The sequence below is a fragment of the Pleuronectes platessa genome, chromosome 18, assembly GCF_947347685.1.
Source record: "Pleuronectes platessa chromosome 18, fPlePla1.1, whole genome shotgun sequence".
In the NCBI taxonomy this organism is placed as follows: Eukaryota; Metazoa; Chordata; class Actinopteri; order Pleuronectiformes; family Pleuronectidae; genus Pleuronectes; species Pleuronectes platessa.
In genome coordinates this window covers 1,527,500-1,550,366 of record NC_070643.1, presented here as the reverse complement: position 1 = coordinate 1,550,366, position 22,867 = coordinate 1,527,500, and the positions used below count along the sequence as shown (strand labels likewise).

General features: G+C 41.3%; 2 protein-coding genes across 2 annotated transcripts in view; one reads left to right on the top strand and one right to left on the bottom strand.

Moving 5' to 3' along the window:
• Positions 1 to 1,121: 1,121 nt before the first annotated feature.
• LOC128462123 (uncharacterized) lies at positions 1,122 to 22,030 on the bottom strand. The gene is given in 5 exon segments (XM_053447415.1): positions 1,122 to 1,493; positions 1,656 to 1,874; positions 5,610 to 5,779; positions 21,097 to 21,340; positions 22,004 to 22,030. Coding segments are annotated over 5 exon segments (1,032 nt in total).
• gatad2b (GATA zinc finger domain containing 2B) overlaps positions 5,549 to 22,867 on the top strand; it is a 61,620-nt gene continuing 44,301 nt past the window's right edge. The window contains exon 1 of the mRNA XM_053446207.1: positions 5,549 to 5,653. The gene's annotated coding sequence lies outside the window, so the exon portion shown is untranslated. The remainder of the gene's footprint in view (positions 5,654 to 22,867) is intronic.

Genomic DNA, 22,867 nt, shown 5'->3' with positions numbered 1-22,867 from the left:
TATGACCTGGTATGATCATTTATGTTGAACTCACAAACAAATTTCCAACTAGATTCTGAGGAATAATAACAAAGTCACCTGAAAGATTACTGGTTAAAAAAACGTTTTTATTATTATTTTAACATGCCACTTCAATTAATTTGGCTTTGGCATTCCCATTTCATAGTTTGTGATCCAAATGTAACCAAGCACTGAAACCAAATTGATTATTTTCTATTCTGATCAGCTCAGAAACATCCTACCTCATTGGGTTAAAGAAGCTTTGCTTAAAGCATTAGTGTTTCAGTTTGTGTGAAAATGTAAAACTGTAGGACTAATCTGTCTGCTGAACAAAAGGCCTACGCAGACAGGTGTCGTTCCAAGTCATAAAGAGGATAAGGGTGCATAAGATAAAGTGAATGAACAGTACAGCAGAATACAAGAGAAGGCCAGAGAATACATGGGTTACTCATGGCAAGTTCAGGCATTAGAAAATCTTTTTCAGTTTATCCCATCCAATCCGACACAATTGAATTAATAGATGTCAACAAAGTGAAGCATTTTCTAAACAAAGGTTAAATATATTTACTTTTTATGTCAACATTGAATACCATTCATATAACAATCAGTACTCTGATTGTACCGTCATTGTAGCTTTTCAGAGCTTTCAGTCACATCAGTTTCCGATCACCCTCAGCAGAGATGGAGCTTTCAAAAGAGATTTTTTGTAATAGTAGTACAGTATATTTCTTGTCAAATGAAATATACAGTGCAAATAAGGAGAAGAATTATTATTTTAGTTATTGAGCTATTATTGGATGATCACAGTAGGATGAATACATCAGGCCCCAACTACATGAAAATAATCACTTAATTGATTTTTTAAGTGTACATTTTAAAATATATTTTAAAGTTTTATTTACAAAATTACAAAATTAGGAATAAATCGGGTTGAATGAATATTGAATCAAAGGATTTATTCCAAATCACTTTCTAAATGTTGCATCTTACTGATTTTGATGTAGAATTAACCTATACTTGGTCTGATGGGCCATCTTAATGCTTTCAGCGTAGGGCGCTGTTAACACTATTAGGAGCCACACAGTTGTCGTAGAAGATCTGGAAGGAGCCACTAACATAAATTACCAGAAATAGCTGGGGATGCCCAGGCGTTTGATGTTCTGGCGGCGTATTGTGTGACCTGAGGTGGTGACCCCGGTGACCATATAGGCGGTGCTTCTGCAGTAGTTGTTGAGCCGCCTGCGGATGATGTGCTCATGCTTTTTCCAGGGGCCCATGTGGAACTCTTCTACCTGAGGAACCACGTTTATCAGAGTGTAGGTGGCTGCTTTGTCATCAGGATGGGCCTGGTGCTCATCTGGATTGAGTTGTCCACGCTCGAAGATCACAGACTCAGCGTAGTCATCGAGGACAGCCTGTGAAGCTTCTAAAGATTTTGGAGCATTTTCTTAAGGCAGCTGCTGCATCTCTCTTCAGCCAGACACTGTGGAAAGCTGCCAGGATAAACAGTGTAATTATGTAAAATCTCAAAATAATATATACTTAAACTAGATATCAAGACCAAATAAGACTAATTCCTGGAACAATTCTCTCTGTTTTCCCATAAAAAATGTCTCCTAAGTAGGTTAACTGTCAAATCCAGAAACCATTCCTACCTGTTGCTCATACATCCAAAGCACGTCAGCCTTCTTGAAGCCATCCGAGTGCTTGAAGGTGTACGCAGAATAAACAGGGATGTGGCTGAAGGTGTATTGAGTCACAAATCGTGGTTTTCCCTCATAGAACTGGCAAATATTTTTGAACGACTGCTGCCCAAGCCCTCGAGGCAGCGTGCCCATGTACAGGAACTGTTTACACCCAGGCGATAGATTTTCCTGCCATCATGACTAGCAGATAGATGAGGGCTTGATCTGCTCTGCCGACAATCATGATGAAACGTGAACCACTGTGCATTCAGTCCCTCTGAAAAGCTGTCGTGCTGTGTGGGCTCTGTCTGCTCTGTGTGCGTCATACCATCTCGGGTTTATTCTGCAAATGCTTATCTCCTTTAGTGCCCAATCAATTACTCTGTTTGAAAAGTAACAAGTAACCAGAAGATATCACGTTTTGGTGGGAATTATAATAATAATAATACATTTTATTTAAAGAGTGCTTTTCACAGCACTCAAAGACACTTTACAAACTTTATAAACATAGAAAGCCACATACTAAAAACATAGAGTACACAACATACATCACACATTAAAAGTAATTCTTAAAAGGTGAGTTTAGATTTTTTTAATTGGACATTGTTATATTGGTGCAGTCTCGGATGTGTTTGGGGAGGGAAAGGGCAGCTACGGAGAAGGCCCTGTTGCCCCAGATCCGGTGCTTGGTCCTGAGTGGATGGGACAGGAGGTTAGCATTTATGAGTGAGGAGAAGGACTTTAGGATTTTAGATTCTATTTTATCAAATTGTTCAAAGAACCCATTAACATTTAACACCTAAGATTTCCCCTAAGAAGTTAAAATGTAAAAAAACGACTTTCCTGGGGGGTTGTCTGATCAACCAAATTTAGTGACAATGCTTAAGTTGTTGGGCCCCTGGTGTGAAGGGGCTTTAAAAAAGTGACGTCTATGTATATTGGTTGAGATGTGGGATATAGAAATGCTCAAAATGAAAAAGTGTATTAAGAAATCTGTCTGAGCTGATTCACTTGACCAGTAACTATTTACGATTCAGTAGATGTCTGTGTATTTAGAAACTCCTACCAGAACAGTGTAATCAATTAACTAAACTTCAAGCATGTTTCAAGGACATAAAAACCTGGACGACAATTTGAGCAATTTTCTCTTATTAAACTCGGATAAAACCGAGGTTCTAATACTTGGCCCTAAACACCTTAGATATACATTATCTAATGATATAGCTGCGCTAGACGACATTTCCCTTGCTTCCAATGAAACAGTCAGGAACTTGGGAGTCATCTTTGATCCCCATTTGTCCTTTAACTGTCACTTAAAACTAATTTCCAAGACCGCGTTCTTTCACCTACGTAACATCTAAAAAATGTCCTTTCTCGAAAAGATGCAGATAAACTAATCCACGCCTTTGTTACATCCAGACTAGATTAATATAATTCCTTATTATCACGCTCCAGCAGTAAGGCGTTAAAGAATCTGCAGCTTGTCCAAAATGCTGCAGCACGTTTCCTGAAAAGAACCAAGAAAAGAGACCACATTTCTCCTGTATTAGCTTCAAACTGGCTTCCTCTTAAATCTAGAATAGAATTTAAAATTCTCCTTAATAATATGGCACCATCCTACCTTAAAGAGCTCATAGCACCATATCCCCCCACTAGAGCAATTGCTCCAAGAATTCAGGCTTACTTGTTGTCCCTAAAGTCTCTAAAAGTAGAGTAGGAGCCAGAGCTTTCAGCTATCAAGCTCCTCTCCTGTGGAATAATCTCCCACTTTCAGTTCGGGAGGCAGACACCATCTGTACGTTTAAGAGTAGACTTAGAACCTTCCTTTACGATAAAGATTATAGTTAGAGCTAGTCCATGCTTGTCTTAGACCTGCTCTTAGTTATGCTACTTTAGGTCTAGAATATCAGGGGACACATGACACATGAAGCTTCTCTTCCCAGCTTATCCTTTGTCTTCTCAATCCTTATCACATCAAAGAAAGGAAGGACTCACCAATACATGTTACTGACTTGACTTCTTCCCCGGAGTCCCTTTGTGTTATCGTTCACAGACACAGGGCCGCGGCTGCGGCAACATAGTGGATTATGATGGTGGATCACGAATCAGAGATCGTGATAGTAATGGTGGATCCTGTATCGTGTTGGCATCTGGTAATGGTGGTGGACCATTATCAAGGTGGCAGCTGATGGTGGATCCTAATGACGGCAGAGGATCATGATTGTGGACTATGGTGGCATCCAATCGTGACTGTTGAGGACATTTTGACCATCCTGACTATACATAATGTATATAGTGTATATTATATATCTGTACAGGAGAATAGCGCCTGTTTAATTCCACAGATACTCCCTTCTCTCTCTAAGCAGTACCCAAGGTCAGGTTACATGTTGAAAGTTATATTGCAGGGCTTTGGCACAGGTTCACATGTCTGTTTGCAGACCCTAACAATTGTTTTATTAATGAGAATTTTTAAAACTCTTGATGTAGTCTGTAAGAGTCTGTCCTCTCTGGAGTGAAAGTGTCACCCTGTTGTTTCCCACAGTGATGCTCAGCCTGCTCTATTCTTCGCAATCTATCACTTGTATTTACGCTTTCATTCTTCAGTATGTTTTAGTGAGTGAAAAGACCATTGCCCTTACAAACATCTGTTTCCATAACAACAGCGTGACCTCTACTTTTGTGGAAACAAACACTTCCTGTATCTATCCTCCCATTTCAGTGACTACTGTGGTCAAGAAACATACATTTAAATAAAAGAGTAACAGTGGAGACGAGGAGGAGCTGACCATGAGCATTGTAGAGCATAGTAAAATGTACAGTATTTGCCTTTGGAATGAGGTAGACATAAGATGTAAAGTTGCATAAACTTAAGATGCTCAGGTCTAAAACAGCTAGTGCTGTTCCTTTAATCCCTAAATGTTGTTACAATCTTTGTAACAGAATCGTTATTGTTAATAAATCATATATTATACAATATAGAATTTATGGGTTCTCTTAACAGTATTTTTGACAAAAGTCCCCTGAGAGTCCAGAAGATAAGATAAAAATATCATCGCAATTTAACAGCATTGAATGAACAATAGTAACACAAGTCATACTGTAGCCCTACACTACAAGTGAAGTTCAAATAGAGAGCACTAGAGGGTTCAGTCTGCATGGTAGTGACTATGAACAGCTGCTACCAGCAACATCTAACTTCATTCATTGCCAGTAACCAAGGATATCCAAATGTCTATCATGGCCGCACTGTACTTCTAGATGAGTCCCACAGCTTCTACTGCGGTTTATCATATGGTCATCAATCACTACTTCCCATTCCCAAAATAAGCTGTGGAAGAATGTTATCCTACGAATAAAAGCTCATATGAATCACATCAACAGCTAAAAAAAAAAGTATCACGTACAGAAAAAATAACCATTGTAAAGTATATGATGGATTATTTATTATTTCCGGTATGCAAAGTAGTTCAGGATGTCTGGCATCTTATTTGTGATGACTCCATGTTGTCCGTGCACGGAGGGCCGCAACTAACAAGCATTTAGTGAGTGGGAGCAGACCTCCTCATTGTTTCTTTAGCCCCATCGGAGGTAACATGGCTCCATCCAGACATAGACAACAACACAAGTAGCAACCAATCACTCGTTGTCTCCACCGCGGAATCCAGCGACCAATCAGCTGTCTCAGTGCTTCAACTAATGCATGCCGTACGACCAATCAGCTGTGTGTCTGGGTCCTGGGGAAACAAATGGCCAATAAGCTGCCTGTCTCCTTTACACGGACCGACTGCTGGACCAATGAGCCGCGTGTCTGGCTGTACCGACGGGGTGAGTGTGTGTCGAGGCCCAATCAGCGGTTTAGTGCTGCCTGCCGGTGCCGGGGACTGGTGGTGAGGAGACGCTACAGCGCTGTCAGGACCGGACCGTGAACCCGGAGACGGTACACACTGACGCGAACGGAGACACAGGTGAGTCCGAGGATGTTCGCGGGGCCTGGCTCGGGTTGGGGATGTTTTGAAGTGGCAGCGACGGGGTTTCTATGGCGGCAGCACGGCGAGTAGTGCCGTTGTGCAGCCGATGGATACGATGATGTGCTGATAGACAATAGAGCGGATTCTCTTCGCTATTTATTGATGCAGACTGACATGTCGGCGACCAGCAGCCGTCGCCTCGAGCTATCCATCCACATTTAAATGTCTGGAAACGCAGTAGAAACATTTAGGTTGGTCCAAATCCTCCCCGGGGCTCCGTGTTTCGATAATAACCGAGCTGTTACCGGAGATGTTTGAATTACGGTGTGATGGGAGCGTTGAGCTGAATGCCTCCAGTCGGTTTCATTGTTTGATCCAGAGTCTCTAGGGGTTAACAGACTGGAGAAAGAGGCAACATTCTCCAAATACTTGTTAATGCTCGTTTAAAGGGCATCTGGATGAGATGGGATGTTCTGACGGTTGTAACGGGCTGAAGCTGTGTGAGGTGGCGGATTAGAAGGCGTTAGGAGGAGGCCGGGGCTGCTGATGGCTCCGAGCAATTAGGAAGAAAATTTTGAAATGCATCAGCCATTTACGTAGAGACTCAACTGGCTTCATATGCACCTAAATGGCTGCCTGGCGCCTGACCGCACAACCAACACGTTACTGTAAGGGCAAGGCTTTATTCAGGCTGCGCGGCGGATTAATGGAGGTAGATGTCTGGATGACGTTAGAGACAAAACGGGAATCAATATTTAATGTGTGCTGCCTATTATTCTGCAGTGTTGAGGAGCTCATTTTGTGTCTGCTGCTGCACTGCTCCTCCACATTTACATGAGTCACAGGCAGATGGATTCGCATCTGACTGCTATCACTGTCTCTGCCGTTCTGCTATGCAGCCTGTACCGTCTTTGAGGTGGAGATAGGTTCAATGAGGTGAAGAGAGAACGTCAAATTATACCATCCTCCATTGCAAGCCATTAACAGGAGCTGGTCATGCCAGGCTTCGGTTAGATATATTGATGTAGTGCCATACACAGCAACTGCAGGTAAGGGAAAGTTGCCTTATAAAAACGTGTATTTTGTCACTGGGAAAGTTGACAGACAGCAGCGTAGTCACTTTCACTCTGCTCAGCAGTGTATCACTTTCAACCAGCTGGTTGTTTCTAGTGGTGTCTCCTTCAGGACACAGTGCTCACTTCACAGATGTGAGCGTGGAGGTACAGCAGCCCCACAGCCTTTGGTTGTGAGATAAAAGTTGGCAGACCTTGACAAACTCAGCCCTCTACTCGCGTAAAAGTGGGTCCATATGAATGAAAGGTCCTTGCAGTTGAAGAGTGTGAATGAAATGTAGTATTCTCAATGGTGGAGTCCTTCCATTTCCTATTTCCAGCTCAGAGTCCCCTGGCAGCCCCAGCAGCATACAGATGAAGCTTATCGTACTGTATGACAGATTTTACAGTGCGTGTAGAGTACTGCAACATAAATTGATTAATATACTAATGCAATTAGTTGCCCATGTTTTTAAGCCCCTTTAACTGTTCCTGGTTTGAATGTTTGATGTTGTTTGTATGGGTATATATCAGGAGACTGGATTTTAATCTATCGATCAATAAAATTGTATTTGTAAAGCCCAAATTCACAAATCACAATTTCTCTCACAGGGCTCCCAGGACGGACAGAAGTGCAATAGATGCTGCGTGTAACTGAACACATAAACAAAATGATTTGACGGCATTGACTAGAAGAAATCGTTTGTTACATAATGGAGAACTGTATCAATGTTTAAAGTATTTATATATTAGAAAATGTCTGATAGAGATGAAGGGAGCAGCAATGACAACTGAATTAAGGAGTTGTAGCAGTTATAGAGTATGTGAGTAGATATATTGTATATCAAGCAGTCTTTTCGTTATCATAGTCCATGATCAGTTGCTACCAAGGTCAGGATCCCCCACCACAATAAGATGCTTCAACAATCCACCATCATGATCCACCACCACTATCAGGATCAGGATGTTAATGCTACTTCTCATTTCTACAATGTAGATGTGTTGCACACTATAGCTTATAACACTATATAGTTATTATTTAATTATCACTGGCAGCTGTCTCCGAGACTCCAATCCTTAAAGGGGTAGTTCACCCAGTAAGGAACATTCACTCATCTACTAACCACTATACCTTTGCAGGGGTGGGTGAAGTGTTTGAGTCCAAAAAACACTTTTGGATTTTCAAGGGTAAACGATGTTGCAGCAGAATTTAATACAATTGAAGTTATTAGTGACCAAGGCTTAGATGTAATAAAACAACAGAAAAACCTAACATGCCTCCATACTGCTCCTGTGGTGTCATCTTAAGGCCGGCGCATGCTTCTGCGTTTTCACAGGCCCGCAAGCGCAAGAGCTCTTTTTCCGGTTTCATGCCACATAATACCGGCAGAAACAACGGAAGATTTAGAAGAACGAATATGGACCAAATAGAACAGCGTTTGGCAGAAGAGATCCGAAAGTATGACCACTTGTATAACCCGTCACTGACTGGTGGATTTGTCCGCCAGAAAAAGGCTATGAGGAGCCGCAGTGGCGATGTAAATAAACAGTTGACGAAGAAGAAAGAAGGCGTCTCTAAGGTCGTTTTCGACAAAACACGTTACTCCGCCTAGTGTTCTGGCGGGGAATTGCTTTGTAACACGCGCAACGGTTTGAGCAGCATGAATGACAACGAGTCCTTCGACACAGCTGCGTGAAAAGCCGCAGACGCAGTTGCAGAAGCATGCGCCGGCCTTAAGTGTCTGCAAGCCACGACATTCATATTCCACTAGAAACTGTCATTCACACCGTGTTTTAGCCTAATTGTACACTGATAGCCTCTGACGAGGTGCATTCAGGGACCGTTGGAAATGCTACGGTCCGACCTCTGGTGGACTTTAACGCTTAAATCATTGTGTACATGACCTCTTTTCGAGTCAAATATGAATGTCGGGGCATGCAGACACTTGGATGACAACACAATAGCAGTATGGATGCATGTTATGTTTTTTCTGTTTTATTACGTCTGAAGCTTTGGTCAGTAGTTACTTCAATTGTAATGGAGTCTGCTGCAGCACTGTTTACCCCTGAGACTCCTAAAGTTTATTTGATTGTGATAATAATGGCGGATCCTGTATCGTGTTGGCATCTGATAATGGTGGTGGACCACGATTGAGGTGGCAGCTGATAGTGGATCTTGATGGCGGCAGTGGACAATGACTGTGGACTACATTGGCATCCGATCTGGCAGGTGGATCCTGATCGTGGGGGCTGCTGACATGGACTTGGGTTAAGGGCAGAGGATGTCGCTTCTTGTTAAAGCCCTATAATACAAATTGTGATTTGTGAATATAGGCTATACAAATATAATTTGATTGATCAATCTTTGGAGGGTCGCACAGACCTCCATGTCATATCAAATGGTTTCCCGACTGCTGTTAGGTCCCGGTATGAAATTCTCAGAGAGATTGTATGACCTAATGCTGGTGCAGTGGGCCATGGGTTCCTCCTGGTGGAGTGCTAGACAATGCTAGGCCATACACACTACTGAGTCCCATTATGAGTTGCTGTGATAAAATTCAGGCAAGTTGGATCAGCCCATGATTAAAACATTTTACACTGACTTTCGGTGTGGTTTTGAGTCCAGCCCTCAATAGGTTGAGGATTTTGGTTTCCATTGACCGTTGTCATGTCATTTTGTTCCCAATGTAGTTGCCCAAGAGTTAGCAGGTTTCATTTCCAGTCAGTCAGTGAAGGCTGCATGTCAGGTTATTAATCAGTGTATTGATAATATAATAGTGTTGTTGTTGTTATAATAACGTTATTATTCAAATAGAGGTTAAACAGAGTTCAAATTAGATCAGAGAAAATTACTGATAAGATTCTAAAGTCACTTTTTGTAACATGTAGCATTCAGCGGTTAGTCACTGTTTATGGCATCAGTCACAGCGAAACTCAGAAAGAGCTGCAGGATCAGGTGAAATGGAGTTTGGTATGTAAGACACAGATAGAAAGCACTTTTTCACTGCCAGAACAGTATGTTATAAATGGTTGATGGTGCACATGGTAGATCAGAGATAAAGTCCCCTTGGCTTGTGATGTGGACCATCCACGTGTACCATACAGTGTATACCAAGCTTAAAGCTAATGTTGGCAATAGACTTCAGAAGTGAGCATTATGGTGGAAACGAATGTACTGTATCTGTGTGTATTTTTCAAACTCTTGTATGTACGATAAGCACATTTGTAAAATATGTAAACTTAAGCTAAAATGCAATATTTTATGATTCATGTTTTTTCATTGCTGCTGAGGGAGAAAAGCATAATGGCCAGAGTAGGCCTAATGTTAAGCCCTCAGTAAGCTCAGAACCAAGTACTTGTAAGATCACCAGACAGTATCTGGAACCTCCCTTTAAAGGTCTTTATTATACAGGTTTTTTTTCATTCGTCACACAACTACTACGTGTGAACAACTGATCACAACTGACTTGAAAGATGAGCTATCTAGATGTATCTGTTTAAGCCCCATTCAGTTCTAACATAAATAAAATACAGTTAATTAACACAGAATTTTTGTAGAGCAGTTGGGGAAGCAGTAGGATACAGCGTGCGTGTGTGTGTGTAACATTTGCTTGAGGCTATGGCCAAGCTAATAGGTTCTTCTCTTAAAAATGCATCACTTTTCCTTTCTGTACGCCTGGCATCCACACTACTCTGGACATCAGACGATTGGAAACACATTTTAGTTTGAAAACCTTTTAAAACAAACAATGACTTAGGAAAGGATGGAAATAATGACATGGACACCCACTTTCACTTCCTGTTGGGATCTTATCAGTCACGAGTCAACTACCAGTGGTGAATAGAACATGGATAACGAATTACAAGCATTGAAACACTTACTTTCATGAACAGTTCCACCAGATCGTCAGTCCAAGAAAAGCAATCCCTGCTCTTACTTTCACCATTGCTGTCCATTATACATCGTATTTTGTGCAACTAAGCAACCGTGTGTAGAGTAGACTGTCTGCTTCCTGTTTACACTGATAGCACTAATGCCCAGTGTATGTGAATGTGTTAGTATGGACAGAGGGTATAATGGGCTGATAACAACTTAAAGTGTCACTTACCTTGATGGCCTGTTGGACGCTGAGGAATGCTTAGTTGGAAATGGCCCTAAGGCTATAGGAAGCTGTAGCCGCTACACAATAAGTGATGCATCAGACAGTCAGTCGACAGTTTGAAGTTGCCTACCTTCTATAGGTCTTTTTCACCATCGGCATTTTGTCTCAAAGCATGCTAATAATAACGTTAATGATGGCTGTACTCTTTTCTCTTTGGCTGCTAAATGCTCCACCATGTTCACCAGCTGCTCTTTCTGACTGTCTACTGAGCAGATATCTTACTGGAAAGTGGCTTCATCAGCGTCTGTCGCCTGTAGCTTATTTTCAGCTAGAAGCAGATTGTGTGGGCTGTTTAACTACACCTAGCTCAAAGAGGCTAAATGCTCAATAAATGTAGATAATAATTCATAGAGATTCATTGCTACGAGTTTCACTTTTTACATCACAAACAGCCATTTGATCCCTTGCATCATATTGATTATAGCACATGTTCAATATGATAGACTGGGGTGACACTTGATTGTATAACACAAAATAATTGAATGTGCTGAAAATGGAACTTTTTATTTCCATTAATAGAAATACTTATCACAGTGATCCCTTGTTTCTTGAGTCATCTTCTCACCTGTCCTGTCATGTCAAACCATTTCAGTTCTAAATTTATAATTTAAAAAAATCAACTTTACAGTCTTACAGTCAGGACCTTCAGTATTTTTGATCAAGAAGCGCTTAAAAAACATGTGCCAAAGTCTGTAGGCTAGCGTCTTTATATCAGTGTGTCAGAGACACATTAAATACTACAGATCTGCTTCTAAATATAAGTGTTATAATATTGGACTCAGTATCAGCATATATACATAATATCAAAAGATTCAGATTAAGACTGAGGCCAAACACACTTAATCAGGCCACCCCTTGCAAAGGCTACATCCATGCGACTACTACATACATGAAAATGCCTATCACATGACAACAAGCATATACTGGGCAAGCCAATGTAGACTGAAAGGCATTAGTGAGTCGATGTACACATGACTGCTCAAATATTGGCTTGTGTCCCATGCATGTAAGTAGCTGTATCATTGTAAAATGCAGAATTAAACAAAGACAACAGCGTCAGAAACACTTGTAATTGATTATCCATGTTGAGTTCTTCACTGATGTTGTTTTTTTTACTTCTGGAATGGGGTCATGTAATGGGAGCCTGACGAATCGGTGAAGGCTAAGTCATGACCAAAATAGCCATTCAGCAAGTGTCTAATATGATTGTTTCCAAAAAATAGCAGTTTCTGCCTGTCCAGACAAAAATTCCGCCCTGCAGTGTTGGCTAGCAGTGTTTCCAAACATCTATGTTTAAGCAGCTCCAAAACTCCAGTCGTGTGGACACACTTAGGCATATACTTTGGCACTTATTGATTTGTGTCTTTTCAATGAATGTGTAAAGCAGGGGAGTGGTGTGTGTGGTTGAGGGTTCATTTGTCTCGGTTGTAGAAGTGGCCCAGCAGTCAGAGGTAGTGCAGATGTGACTAATCCAGCCAGTGAATAAGCAGTGTGCACATCATTGCTGCATTGCTGTGCTGCTGCGTTTAGCCAGGTGCTCCACAAGGTCACCTCAGTCAACTTGTCTGACTGCAATTCTCCCAATCCTCCCTTTTACATTTAAGGGTACTTCCAGGATCAGGGACTAGAAATGTCACATAGGGTGTTTCTGCAGGAATACAAATTATCATTTTAATTTGATCATTACCAAACACAGATGATGTTTTTCTGAAAGGTGCAGATTTTAATCAGTAGTGTAAGATTAATACTAAAATGGACTAGTGTTATTGTGTTGGGTAGTGTACAGGCAAAATTTTGTTCTGAATAAAACACAGAAAATCATAAAACAATAGGTTGTACAACATTAGGATTAGGTGTCATTCACATTTGAGTCAAAGCCGCATTGGAAGCAGGAATTTAGTACTGGTACCTTTTTCAGGACTTAAATGTAACACTTTGATCTAATGTAATGGTAAATGGCCTGTATTTGTATACCACTTTTATAGTCTTAATGACTACTCAAAACACTTTTGAACAGGTTTTGCTGTTAATACACACACACACACAAGCGGCTGTGGCTGAGGGGTAGAGTGGTCGTCCTCCAACCTGAAGGTCGGCAGTTCGATCCCCAGTCTGACCCATCTGCATGCCGAAGTATCCTTGGGCAAGATGCTGAACCCCCGAATGGCCCCCCATAGAATAACTAAGTGCTGCGAATAGATGCACTGTATGAATGTGTGTGTGTGAATGGGCGAATGTAGAACTGTACTGTAAAGCGCTTATATAAATACAAAGCCAAAGCCATTTACACACACAGTGCATCTATCGGCAGCACTTTTCCCATGAGACTGGCACATGATGGCATTTTGGGGTTCATTATCTAGAGTACGACCCGCTCTACCCGCTGTAGGTTGCATAGTAAAAATTTTAATGTTTTGCCATAGTATGCCATAATATTTGTTCGATACTAGTGTTTCAGACTTGCTCAAATAACCTGCATGCTAAATAGCATGTCGATAAGAAATTTCAGACACAGCCAGTGGCTCAGGGTTAATGAAAGCTAATGTCAACCAAGAAGGTTAAAAAAGCCCAGTTATCTCAAACAACCACTTAATTCAACTAGATAATTAGCTAACTGAAGGCTGCCCCACATTAAGTGTCATGGTCTATTGAAGATTTAGTTTCTGTGGTGCTGGCTTCTGATTTTCAGGTTAGATGTTTCCCTGGCCACCTTTGCATTTTGCATCACATGTAGGTGAGTTCTAGCCTGGATGCCAGACGAACTTAGCCCCGCCCACAACATTTGAGGTCGGGAAGTTCGGTCTGGAGTCGCTCCGTTGGGGAGAAATTATGCCCGAACAGAAACTGTTCGGACCAATCAGATTGTCAGGGCGGGCTTTATACGATGATGGACAGATAATCAACAGTAACGTAATCAACCACGTCATCAACATGCGCTTTGATTGAATTCGTTTTCAACCAACATGCCTGCCGCTGGAGAGCTGAGATGTGTAGATGCTGCCATTGAGTCTGTTTTAGAAGACATCGACAGCGCATTCATTTTGAAAGAGGAACAGAGAACGCGGAGGCGACGACAAAGCGCCGCGCTAATCCCTATGGCGCCGGCGCTTGGCTGTTCACACCGGACGCTGAAGCGACGCTGATCCGCCGGGCAGCGCTAATAATATCACCCGTTGATCCAGTAGTATTCAAGCATATACTTACTTGTTGCTCCAACATTAAGCAACAGCGTCCCAACATTTGTCTTTTTTGGTGTTGTCTTTATACAACATGTTCTGAGGATCATATAACTCACTGTACTTCTCCACTTCAATTATTAATTTAATGTCATCCATGTTGAAGAACTTCTCCGCTGTTTGCTCTGTTAAATGTCGGGTGTCGAGGGAAAATTACGTATTCTCCACTCAAGCCTATGTGGAGAATAAGTAGCCCCCCCTCTCTATCTTTATCACTGCTTGTGTGGCTGTAGTGCATGGGCAGAGGGGGACATTTAATAATGTCATTGGTAAAATTAAAACTCCAGGACAACAGAAGGGGAATTCAAAGTATGGGATGCATATTTGATAATTTATATCATATAAAATATGTCATAAATATCGTTTAAAATCATTTTTCAGTGTGTTTCTGGCACGATGCGCTCGCGTCAAGCGCAAAAAATAGACTTGACGCCGAAACGACCCGCACAAAGGTTTAACATTGGAGTGGATGGGGGCCAGCTGTTATTTAAGGCTTGGCGCTGCACTTAGGAGTCGCTTTGGCGTCGCTTCACCTTCCGCTGTGAACCCGGCATTAGTAAATAACTCACAATGCGTCGCTTAACATACGTCACATACTACGTTGCTCTGATTGGTTGTAGGTCTATCCTATTGATACAAGAAGCATTTTTTTTTTCTTGTTCGGTTGAAACACGCCCCATAATCACAGCCCTATGGAGCGGTATCAGACTCACATTCGGACTAGAATTGTGAGTATGACAATGTCAGGCTAGGTGAGTTCAGTACCTGACCCTACGTAATGGTGGGATACACATTAATGTAGCGTCCATGATTGTAACATGTCACTAGGGGTATGTCTGTTCAAACATTTTTTTACTTAAACAAGAATGTAAGACCAGGAGTAAGCACCATGTTGTTTCAGAAAAAGACTAATATCCGACTGTCATTTAGGCTCATGAGGAGGTTAGGTGGGATGGTTGATCATCAATCGATAATATATATATGTGTGTATGTTAATTTCTGACCTAAGGAAGACAATCTGTGGTTGAAACATTGTCTCAGTCATGTAAACAGGAAATAGAAGTAGTCTGTAGTAGTGGTGAAGCATCATTTTGTGTGTGTGTGTGTGTGTGTGTGTGTGTGTGTGTGTGTGTGTGTGTGTGTGTGTGTGTGTGTGTGTGTGTGTGTGTGTGTGTGTGTGTGTGTGTGTGTGTGTGTGTGTGTGTGTGTGTGTGTGTGTGTGTGTGTGTGTTTTATTAAAAAAAAAAAGGGACACACTTACTGTTCTGTCAGCATAGTTCTCTCATGTACTGACCTCAGATCAGTGCTGACAGCCGGTGCTTGCTGCACCCTTGGATGTGGTCTGTTAATATTAGCTTTCTGAAAGCCAAACTACAACAGTAGAAGAGGAACAGTGTGAGGCCAAGGATGTTTTGTCTATTGCAAATCTCCTGCTGTGGCCTCAGTCTTTCCTCTGCTATGAACAGGGTAATGAGGTTGTGATAAGATAAAAGGCACCAATAATGAACCTCATAAAACAATGAGCATAAATGAACAAGACATTTTAGTTAGTTTCCGTTAGTAGCTTTTCCTTACTCTTGTTGAAGGTTAAGGGCAGACTATGTCAAACCTTGTTAAAGTGCTATGAGACAAATGGTGATTTGTGAATATGGGCTAAACAAATACAAATTGATTGATAGATTGATATTCCAGCAGTGTTCCCAACCCTTACTCAAATGGCACCTTAAATAACTGCTATTTGGCCTGTGGGATATGACCAAAATATAATTTCTGTATAAAAATTGAGATTATGATTGATGTCTTGTCGGGCCTCAACTAAAAGCCTCTTCAGCGTCTGAGTCTGGGCTTTGTTTTGACCGCTCATCTGTACTTTTATGTGTATCATCTGTTGACTCTGTACTGACATGATTCCTGTGTAGGTGCTAAAAGAGGTCAGTGGTATTTCAAGGCTCTTGTGTGGACTGGTCTGTGGTCATTTTCTGGTCAGTGTCAGTCTTTTCAGACCCAAATCCTGTCCGTATAATCAAAGTCACCCTTTCTTTAGATACAGTCCTGATCAAAATCTTAAGACCAGTTAAAAAATTTCATGAATTTGCATTTTGCACTGTTGGATCTTAGGAAGGTTCTAAGTAGAGCTTCAAAATGCAAAAAGAAGAAATGGGAACAAGAGACCAAAAGTTGTGAGCAGGCAATTTATTGAAAACAACAATTTAACTCAAATAGGCTGTTCATCAGCTGATCAAAAGTTTAAGACCACAGCCTTTAAAAGCCTAAATCTGTGCAAAAATTTGGATTCCATGTCATTTCCTGTCAAGTAATCACACTGTGAAGATCTCTTGATGGCAAAGGCAAAAAAGCTCACCGTCTTTGAACGTGGTAGGATTGTTGAACTGCATAAACAAGGCCTCTCACAACGTGCCATCGCTGCTGAGGTTGGACGCAGTAAGACAGTCATTTTGCATTTCTTAAAAGATCCTCAGGGTTATGGAACAAAAAAATCAAGTGGTAGACCCAAAAAAATCTCACCGGCGCTGAGCCGGAGGATCCGAATGGCTGTCCGTCAAGACACGGGACAATCCTCGTCCCAAATTAAGGCCATTACTGGTGCTGACTGCAGCCCAATAACCATCAGACGGCATCTGTGAAGGAAGGGCTTCAAAAACAAGAAACGTCTTCAAAGGCCATGTCTCCTTCAACGCCACAAAATTGCCCGTTTAGACTTTGCAAGGGAGCACCAAACATGGGACATTCAAAGGTGGAAGAAAGTTTTATTCTCTGACAAGAAAAAATGTAACCTTGATGGTCCTGATGGCTTCCAACGTTACTGGCATGACAAGGAGATGCCACCTGAGATGTTTTCTACGCGGCACAGTGGAGGGGGCGCCATCATGATCTGGGGTGCTTTTTCCTTCAATGGAACAATGGAGCTCCAGGTTGTGCAGGGGCGTCAAACAGCAGCTGGCTATGTGGAGATGTTGCAGCGGGCATCCCTCATGACTGAGGGCCCTCGTCTGTGTGGTAACGACTGGGTTTTTCAGCAGGACAACGCTCCAATTCACAATGCCCGTCTGACCAAGACTTTTTTCCAGGAGAATAACATCACTCTTTTCGACCATCCTGCGTGTTCCCCCGATCTTAATCCAATTGAGAACATTTGGGGATGGATGGCAAGGGAAGTTTACAAAAATGGACTTCAGTTCCAGACAGTGGATGCCCTTCGTGAAGACATCTTCACCACTTGGCGCAACATTCGCACTAGCCTTTTGGAAACACTTGCATCAAGCATGCCAAAACGAATTTTTGAAGTGATCAACAATAATGGTTGAGCTACTCATTACTGAGTCAGTTTTTGACACTTTAATTTCTGTTTTTTTTTTTTTTTTTTTTTTTTTATCTGTGGTCTTAAACTTTTGATCAGCTGATGAACAGCCTACTTCAGTTAAATTGTTATTTTCAATTAATTGCCTGCTCACAACTTTTGGGCTCTTGTTCCCATTTCTTCTTTTTGCATTTTGAAACTCTACTTAGAACCTTCCTAAGATTCAACAGTGCAAAATCCAAATTCATGACATTTTTTAACTGGTCTTAAGATTTGATCAGGAGTGTACAAGCTCCTTGTTCCTCTCCGCACTGGTCATAGTCCTTCTGTTCTGAATGACCTCGTTGTGTGTCACATTCACTCTCCTCCCTGTTTATTTTTGTTCGCTTCATGCAGATTCCCTGCCTGAATCAGTGTTTTGTGGAAGAATGCAAAGATCCTTCCTTTAAAAAAATTGTTAAAGAGAGTGATATGTCGAACAGTGAATTTAAAGGTAGATGTTTGTTATCAATTGACATATCTGGTCTTTTTTTTAAAGGCATATTGTCCCATTTGCTCCACATTGTCTGCAAACCAGCACTAGGATCCAACAAAGATTTATTGGTCCTTCAACTACTCCATAATGCAGTGTAATGGGATGGGGAATTTGGTCTCTACTCTAGCTTTGTGTAATTCACTGATGGTGTCTGTCAGGGATTAGTATATGTAAAATACTGTGCGGATGAGTGTTGTGTTTTAACATGTATGTGCTCATCTGGTTCTTTTTATTGTCTGTGGCATATTTTTGTCTGTGCCGTGTGTTGATACTCCGCCTGGCTGCCATGTTCAGCCCCATTTTAAAATGTCTGTCTACCTTTGTGTGCCTCGCTCTGACTAAATGGCTCATGTTCCCGCTGCTTTTTTTTTTCTTCTTTTTTCCTCTCATTTGGCTGGTGAAACAGTGCATGCCCCACCCTGTGGTCTGAAGTTCTGCTCTCACTCTTTTCTTGTCAAAGTGCCAGCTCCTGAAGAAAGAGATTTTCCTCTTTCTGCTCTGAAAACACTGCGCTTGCTCCTCCCACCCTGGCTCTCTCTCTCTGACTGTCTTACTGTGTGACGTCTTGACCACTAACGGCTACATATTAAGAGATAATTCCATACCCTGAGGTTACAAACCGGCTCAGACTGGCTCAGTGCGTTTTGACTGCGCTCTGTTCCCTGGGTTAAAATAAGTGCATTAAAAAAAAGGAGAGAGAAGAAAATTACATCTGTGCCTTTGTTAAAGGAAGACTAATTTAAACACCGACAAGAAAACACACACCTCTGTCGCCTGACAAGAAGGAATCATCAGCCTTGCCCTCCTGTAAATAGTTAGTCACATTTTACCTCAGGGAACAAAATAACACCATTTTCATTTTTTTCTGATGGTGCCGTTTGATAAAGGAAACACTGAAAGACTTTTACAACACAAAGGATCACAGTGGTCCACCTGACTGCTTCATGATCGACAAATATGATTTGACGCTATTAATCCACAACTACAGGTTACTCTGTTTTAACCAATCTTATCAGTTTAACTTGTTTCCCTACATTGTAATAGACTTAATTGGAAGCCCAATTGTTCCTCATTGTTCTGACCAAGATTTTTTATGACAGCCAGCGAAATGTGCATGCCACTTGTCTTTATACATAGAAAAAGTCGTAATTTAAAGGTAGGCTTTTATGATTGTTATTCAGCTTATCAATTTCGGTTCTCGTTGATTCAGGTTTTCAATTTCAATATGCTAAAAAGTAGTGCTGGATGATAATAAAAATTATCTCAAGATAAAAACTTTTTTGCTAACTATCACAATAAGTGTCACGTTATGATTAATTTTAAGTTGAAAGAGAGATGTGTTTGCTCCTCAGGGAAGGTTGTGGTTTGAGCCCTTCTTTATGGTAGAGAATGGAAAACACAAAAAAATTGTAAATGGGCCAATTATGTGATATACGTTCTGACTGTGCTTGCACAATGCATAAACAAGTCAGCTGTTGCTCAGGAGATTGTATCAGTATGTCAGTGGTTTGATCCCAATATCCTGCGTGCTGTAGTGTCTTTTGGCAAGATACTGAACCGGCTGTGCTGGCAGTGGGTGAGTGGTCTATGAAAGATAAAGTGCTGCACATAGATGCACTGTATTAATGTGTGTGCGAATGGGTGAAGGACAAAATAATATTGTAAAGCGCTTTGAGTTGTCATCAAGAGTTGGTGGTGAAGCACTATATAAATACAGGCCATTTACCATATCGATATATATATTATACATTTGTTATATTGCTATTGCCACTGACCAAAATTGTATTGCAATAGTTATCGATTTTGTTTTATTGCCTAGCAAAAAGTGGGTCAAATGATTAGATAACAAATTATCTTGATTCTCTCAGAAATAAAAAATATGGGAAAAGGGACAATTGCTGCATCAAATTCTCAGAATGAGCTGAAATTAAGAATGGCCACTGCTTTCTAGTAGTATTCAAGCATATACTTACTTGTTGCTCCAACATTAAGCAACAGCGTCCCAACATTTGTCTTTTTTGGTGTTGTCTTTATACAACATGTTCCGAGGATCATACAACTCACTGTACTTCTCCACTTCAATTATTAATTTAATTTCATCCATGTTGTAGAACTTCTCCGCTGTTTGCTCTGTTAAATGTCGGGTGTCGAGGGTAAATTACGTATTCTCCACTCAAGCCTATGTGGAGAATACGTAGCCCCCCCCCCCTCTATCTTTATCACTGCTTGTGTGGCTGTAGTGGATGGGCAGAGGGGGACATTTAATAATGTCATTGGTAAAATTAAAACTCCAGGACAACAGAAGGGGAATTCAAAGTATGGGATGCATATTTGATCATTTATATCATAAATATCGTTTAAAATCATTTTTCAGTGTGTTTCTGGCACGTCAAGTGCAAAAAATAGACTCGGCTCCGAAACGATCGCTGCGCGGCGCTAGGTAGCCTTGGCGCTACGCGGCGCTAGGCAGCCTTGGCGCTACGCAGCGCCAAGGCTGCCTAGCGCCGCGTAGCGCCAAGGCTGCGGTGTGACCCGCACAAAGGTTTAACATGGGAGTGGATGGGAGCCAGCTGTCATTTAAGGCTTGGCGCTGCGCTTTAGCGTCACTTTGGCGTCGCCTCCGCGTCCGGTGTGAACCCGGGGTTAGTAAATAACTCACAATGCGTCGCTTAACATACGTCACATACTACGTTGCTCTGATTGGTTTTAGGTCTGTCCAATTGAGACAAGAGGCTTTTTTTTTTCTGGTTCGGTTGAAACACGCCCCATAATCACAGCCCAATGGAGCGGTATCAGACTCACATTCTGACTAGAATTGTGACAACGTCAGGCTAGTAGAGGCCCCCAAAAAGTAAAAACTTCATTAGGACCTATCTCTCTTAATTAGCAACCAGGCACATTCAATTTTGATTCAATAGATTTACTATGTGACCAAATCAGTATGAAAAATGTCATCAATATCTGTGACAGTACAGGCCTCTCAAGTGATAACTGAACTTAAACATAACATCACATGCAGTTGATCCGCTTCTTCTTGTCATATGGCGTATTTATAGGAAATCTTCAAGCCTTTGACAAAGAAAAATTCAAATAAAAGCTGTCAGTGAGAACTCAAGTGCATTCTCAAACACCTACCTCTCAGATCAATGTCCCTGCCTCTGCTGGAGGGACAGGAGATGTTTGCTGGCTGAGCAGCCTGACACAAGCTGCTTTCAGACATGCACTGGACTGCAGTGGACTCCGCAGATGGCTCCGTCTGTTCTCCTAGTATAAAGTCCGTAGAAATCCAGGAGAAGTCAATGAAATCAAAAAAACGTAAAGAAACAAATATCTCCCAAGAGAGGTTGTGGTGATAAAAGCTGACGACGGTGTTGATGTACTGTAAACAAAATCATGTGATATAAGCAGCAGAGTTTATATTTCACTTGCCTCCTCTGCGCAGAAAAGCTCCCGGTGTGTTGCGCATGTGTGAAAGGCAGACTCCGGAGATCTGAATATCTAATTTACCAAAAATATAAGGTTCCGTGTGCTGTGGCTCCAAATTAAGCCAACTTTTTCCTGTTTGCATCTCAAAGAAATGATATGTGTGTTGAAATGTATTGTTTTACAACCTGTGAATTGATGGAATGAAACTGTCCAAATCCAGTTGGACAACGCTTACAGAGACTGCAAGCTGTAGCTGTTTATTATTTATTATGAAAATAATGTTTAAACATTGTTAGGTGGTTTGTTGAGTGTAGCAAAAAGGCCAGTTTTTGCATTTATAAAAAAAAATGTTTGCATACCCTCGAGTCACAACAGACACTTTTTATAAGTTCAAGAGAAACAATAAATGTAAGAAAGGACTTTTAGAACACTACCCCTGACTTATGTCCTCCTCCAATCAAATCAGGAACTCAGGAGTAGTATGGAGGAATTTTATGTTTCTTTTTTCATTGTTTTTTTCCCGTTTGAATAAGTGGTTGCCATTATCTTCAATTGTATTGGGTGTGGCTGCATCGCTGTTTACCCCTGAAACTCGGAAAGTGTTTTGACGACTCACCTGTTTCACCCAACCCTCCGTCAGCATAGTGGTGAGAAGATGATGAATGAATTTTTTATTTTTTGGTGAACTATCCCTTTAACTTTCGGCTTTAGTCTGTCTGTCTTTTTTGCTTTCCAGCCACTTCCAGGTTTGCAAGGTTCCAGACAATACATGAGTTTGATGGCTCTCCTCATAAGAATATCCTTTTGAAGCAATGATTATATGGTAATGGTTTTGGTAAATGGTATGTATTTATTTAGCGCTTTTCTAGTCTTGATGACCACCCAAAGCGCTTTACAGTACATTCACTCATTCACACACACATTTATACAGTGCATCTATTCGCAGCACTTTGTTATTCTATGGGGGGCCATTTGGGGTTCAGCATCTTGCCCAAGGACACTTCGGCATGCAGATGGGTCAGACTGGGGATCGAACTGCCGACCTTCAGGTTGGAGGACGACTCCTCTACCCCTCAGCCACAGCCGCCCCTGTATCATTCTTGAATAATGCAATTGCAATACTGTTAATTAAATAATTAATTTAAAAATATTGACTACATATTGAGCAATTTAGATACACATACAATAACTATTACGTTTATTTTTCATTTAAAATCACGTGGTTGAGGTCATGAAGCAGGGCAGTAGCTGTAATGAGCAAAAACCAGATGCCAACCACAATGCGTATTTTTGTCACCCCTTTTACCCACGACAAGTTTTCAGATCTGAATGATGATGATTATAATAACAGTAAAGAAATGCAGCAGAGTAAAGTGCAGTAAATATACACAGTAGAGTGCAGTAAAGGAACGTAAAAGTGCAGAAAAGGAACGTAACAGTGCTGTAAAGGAATATAACAGTGCAGAAAAGGAACACATTA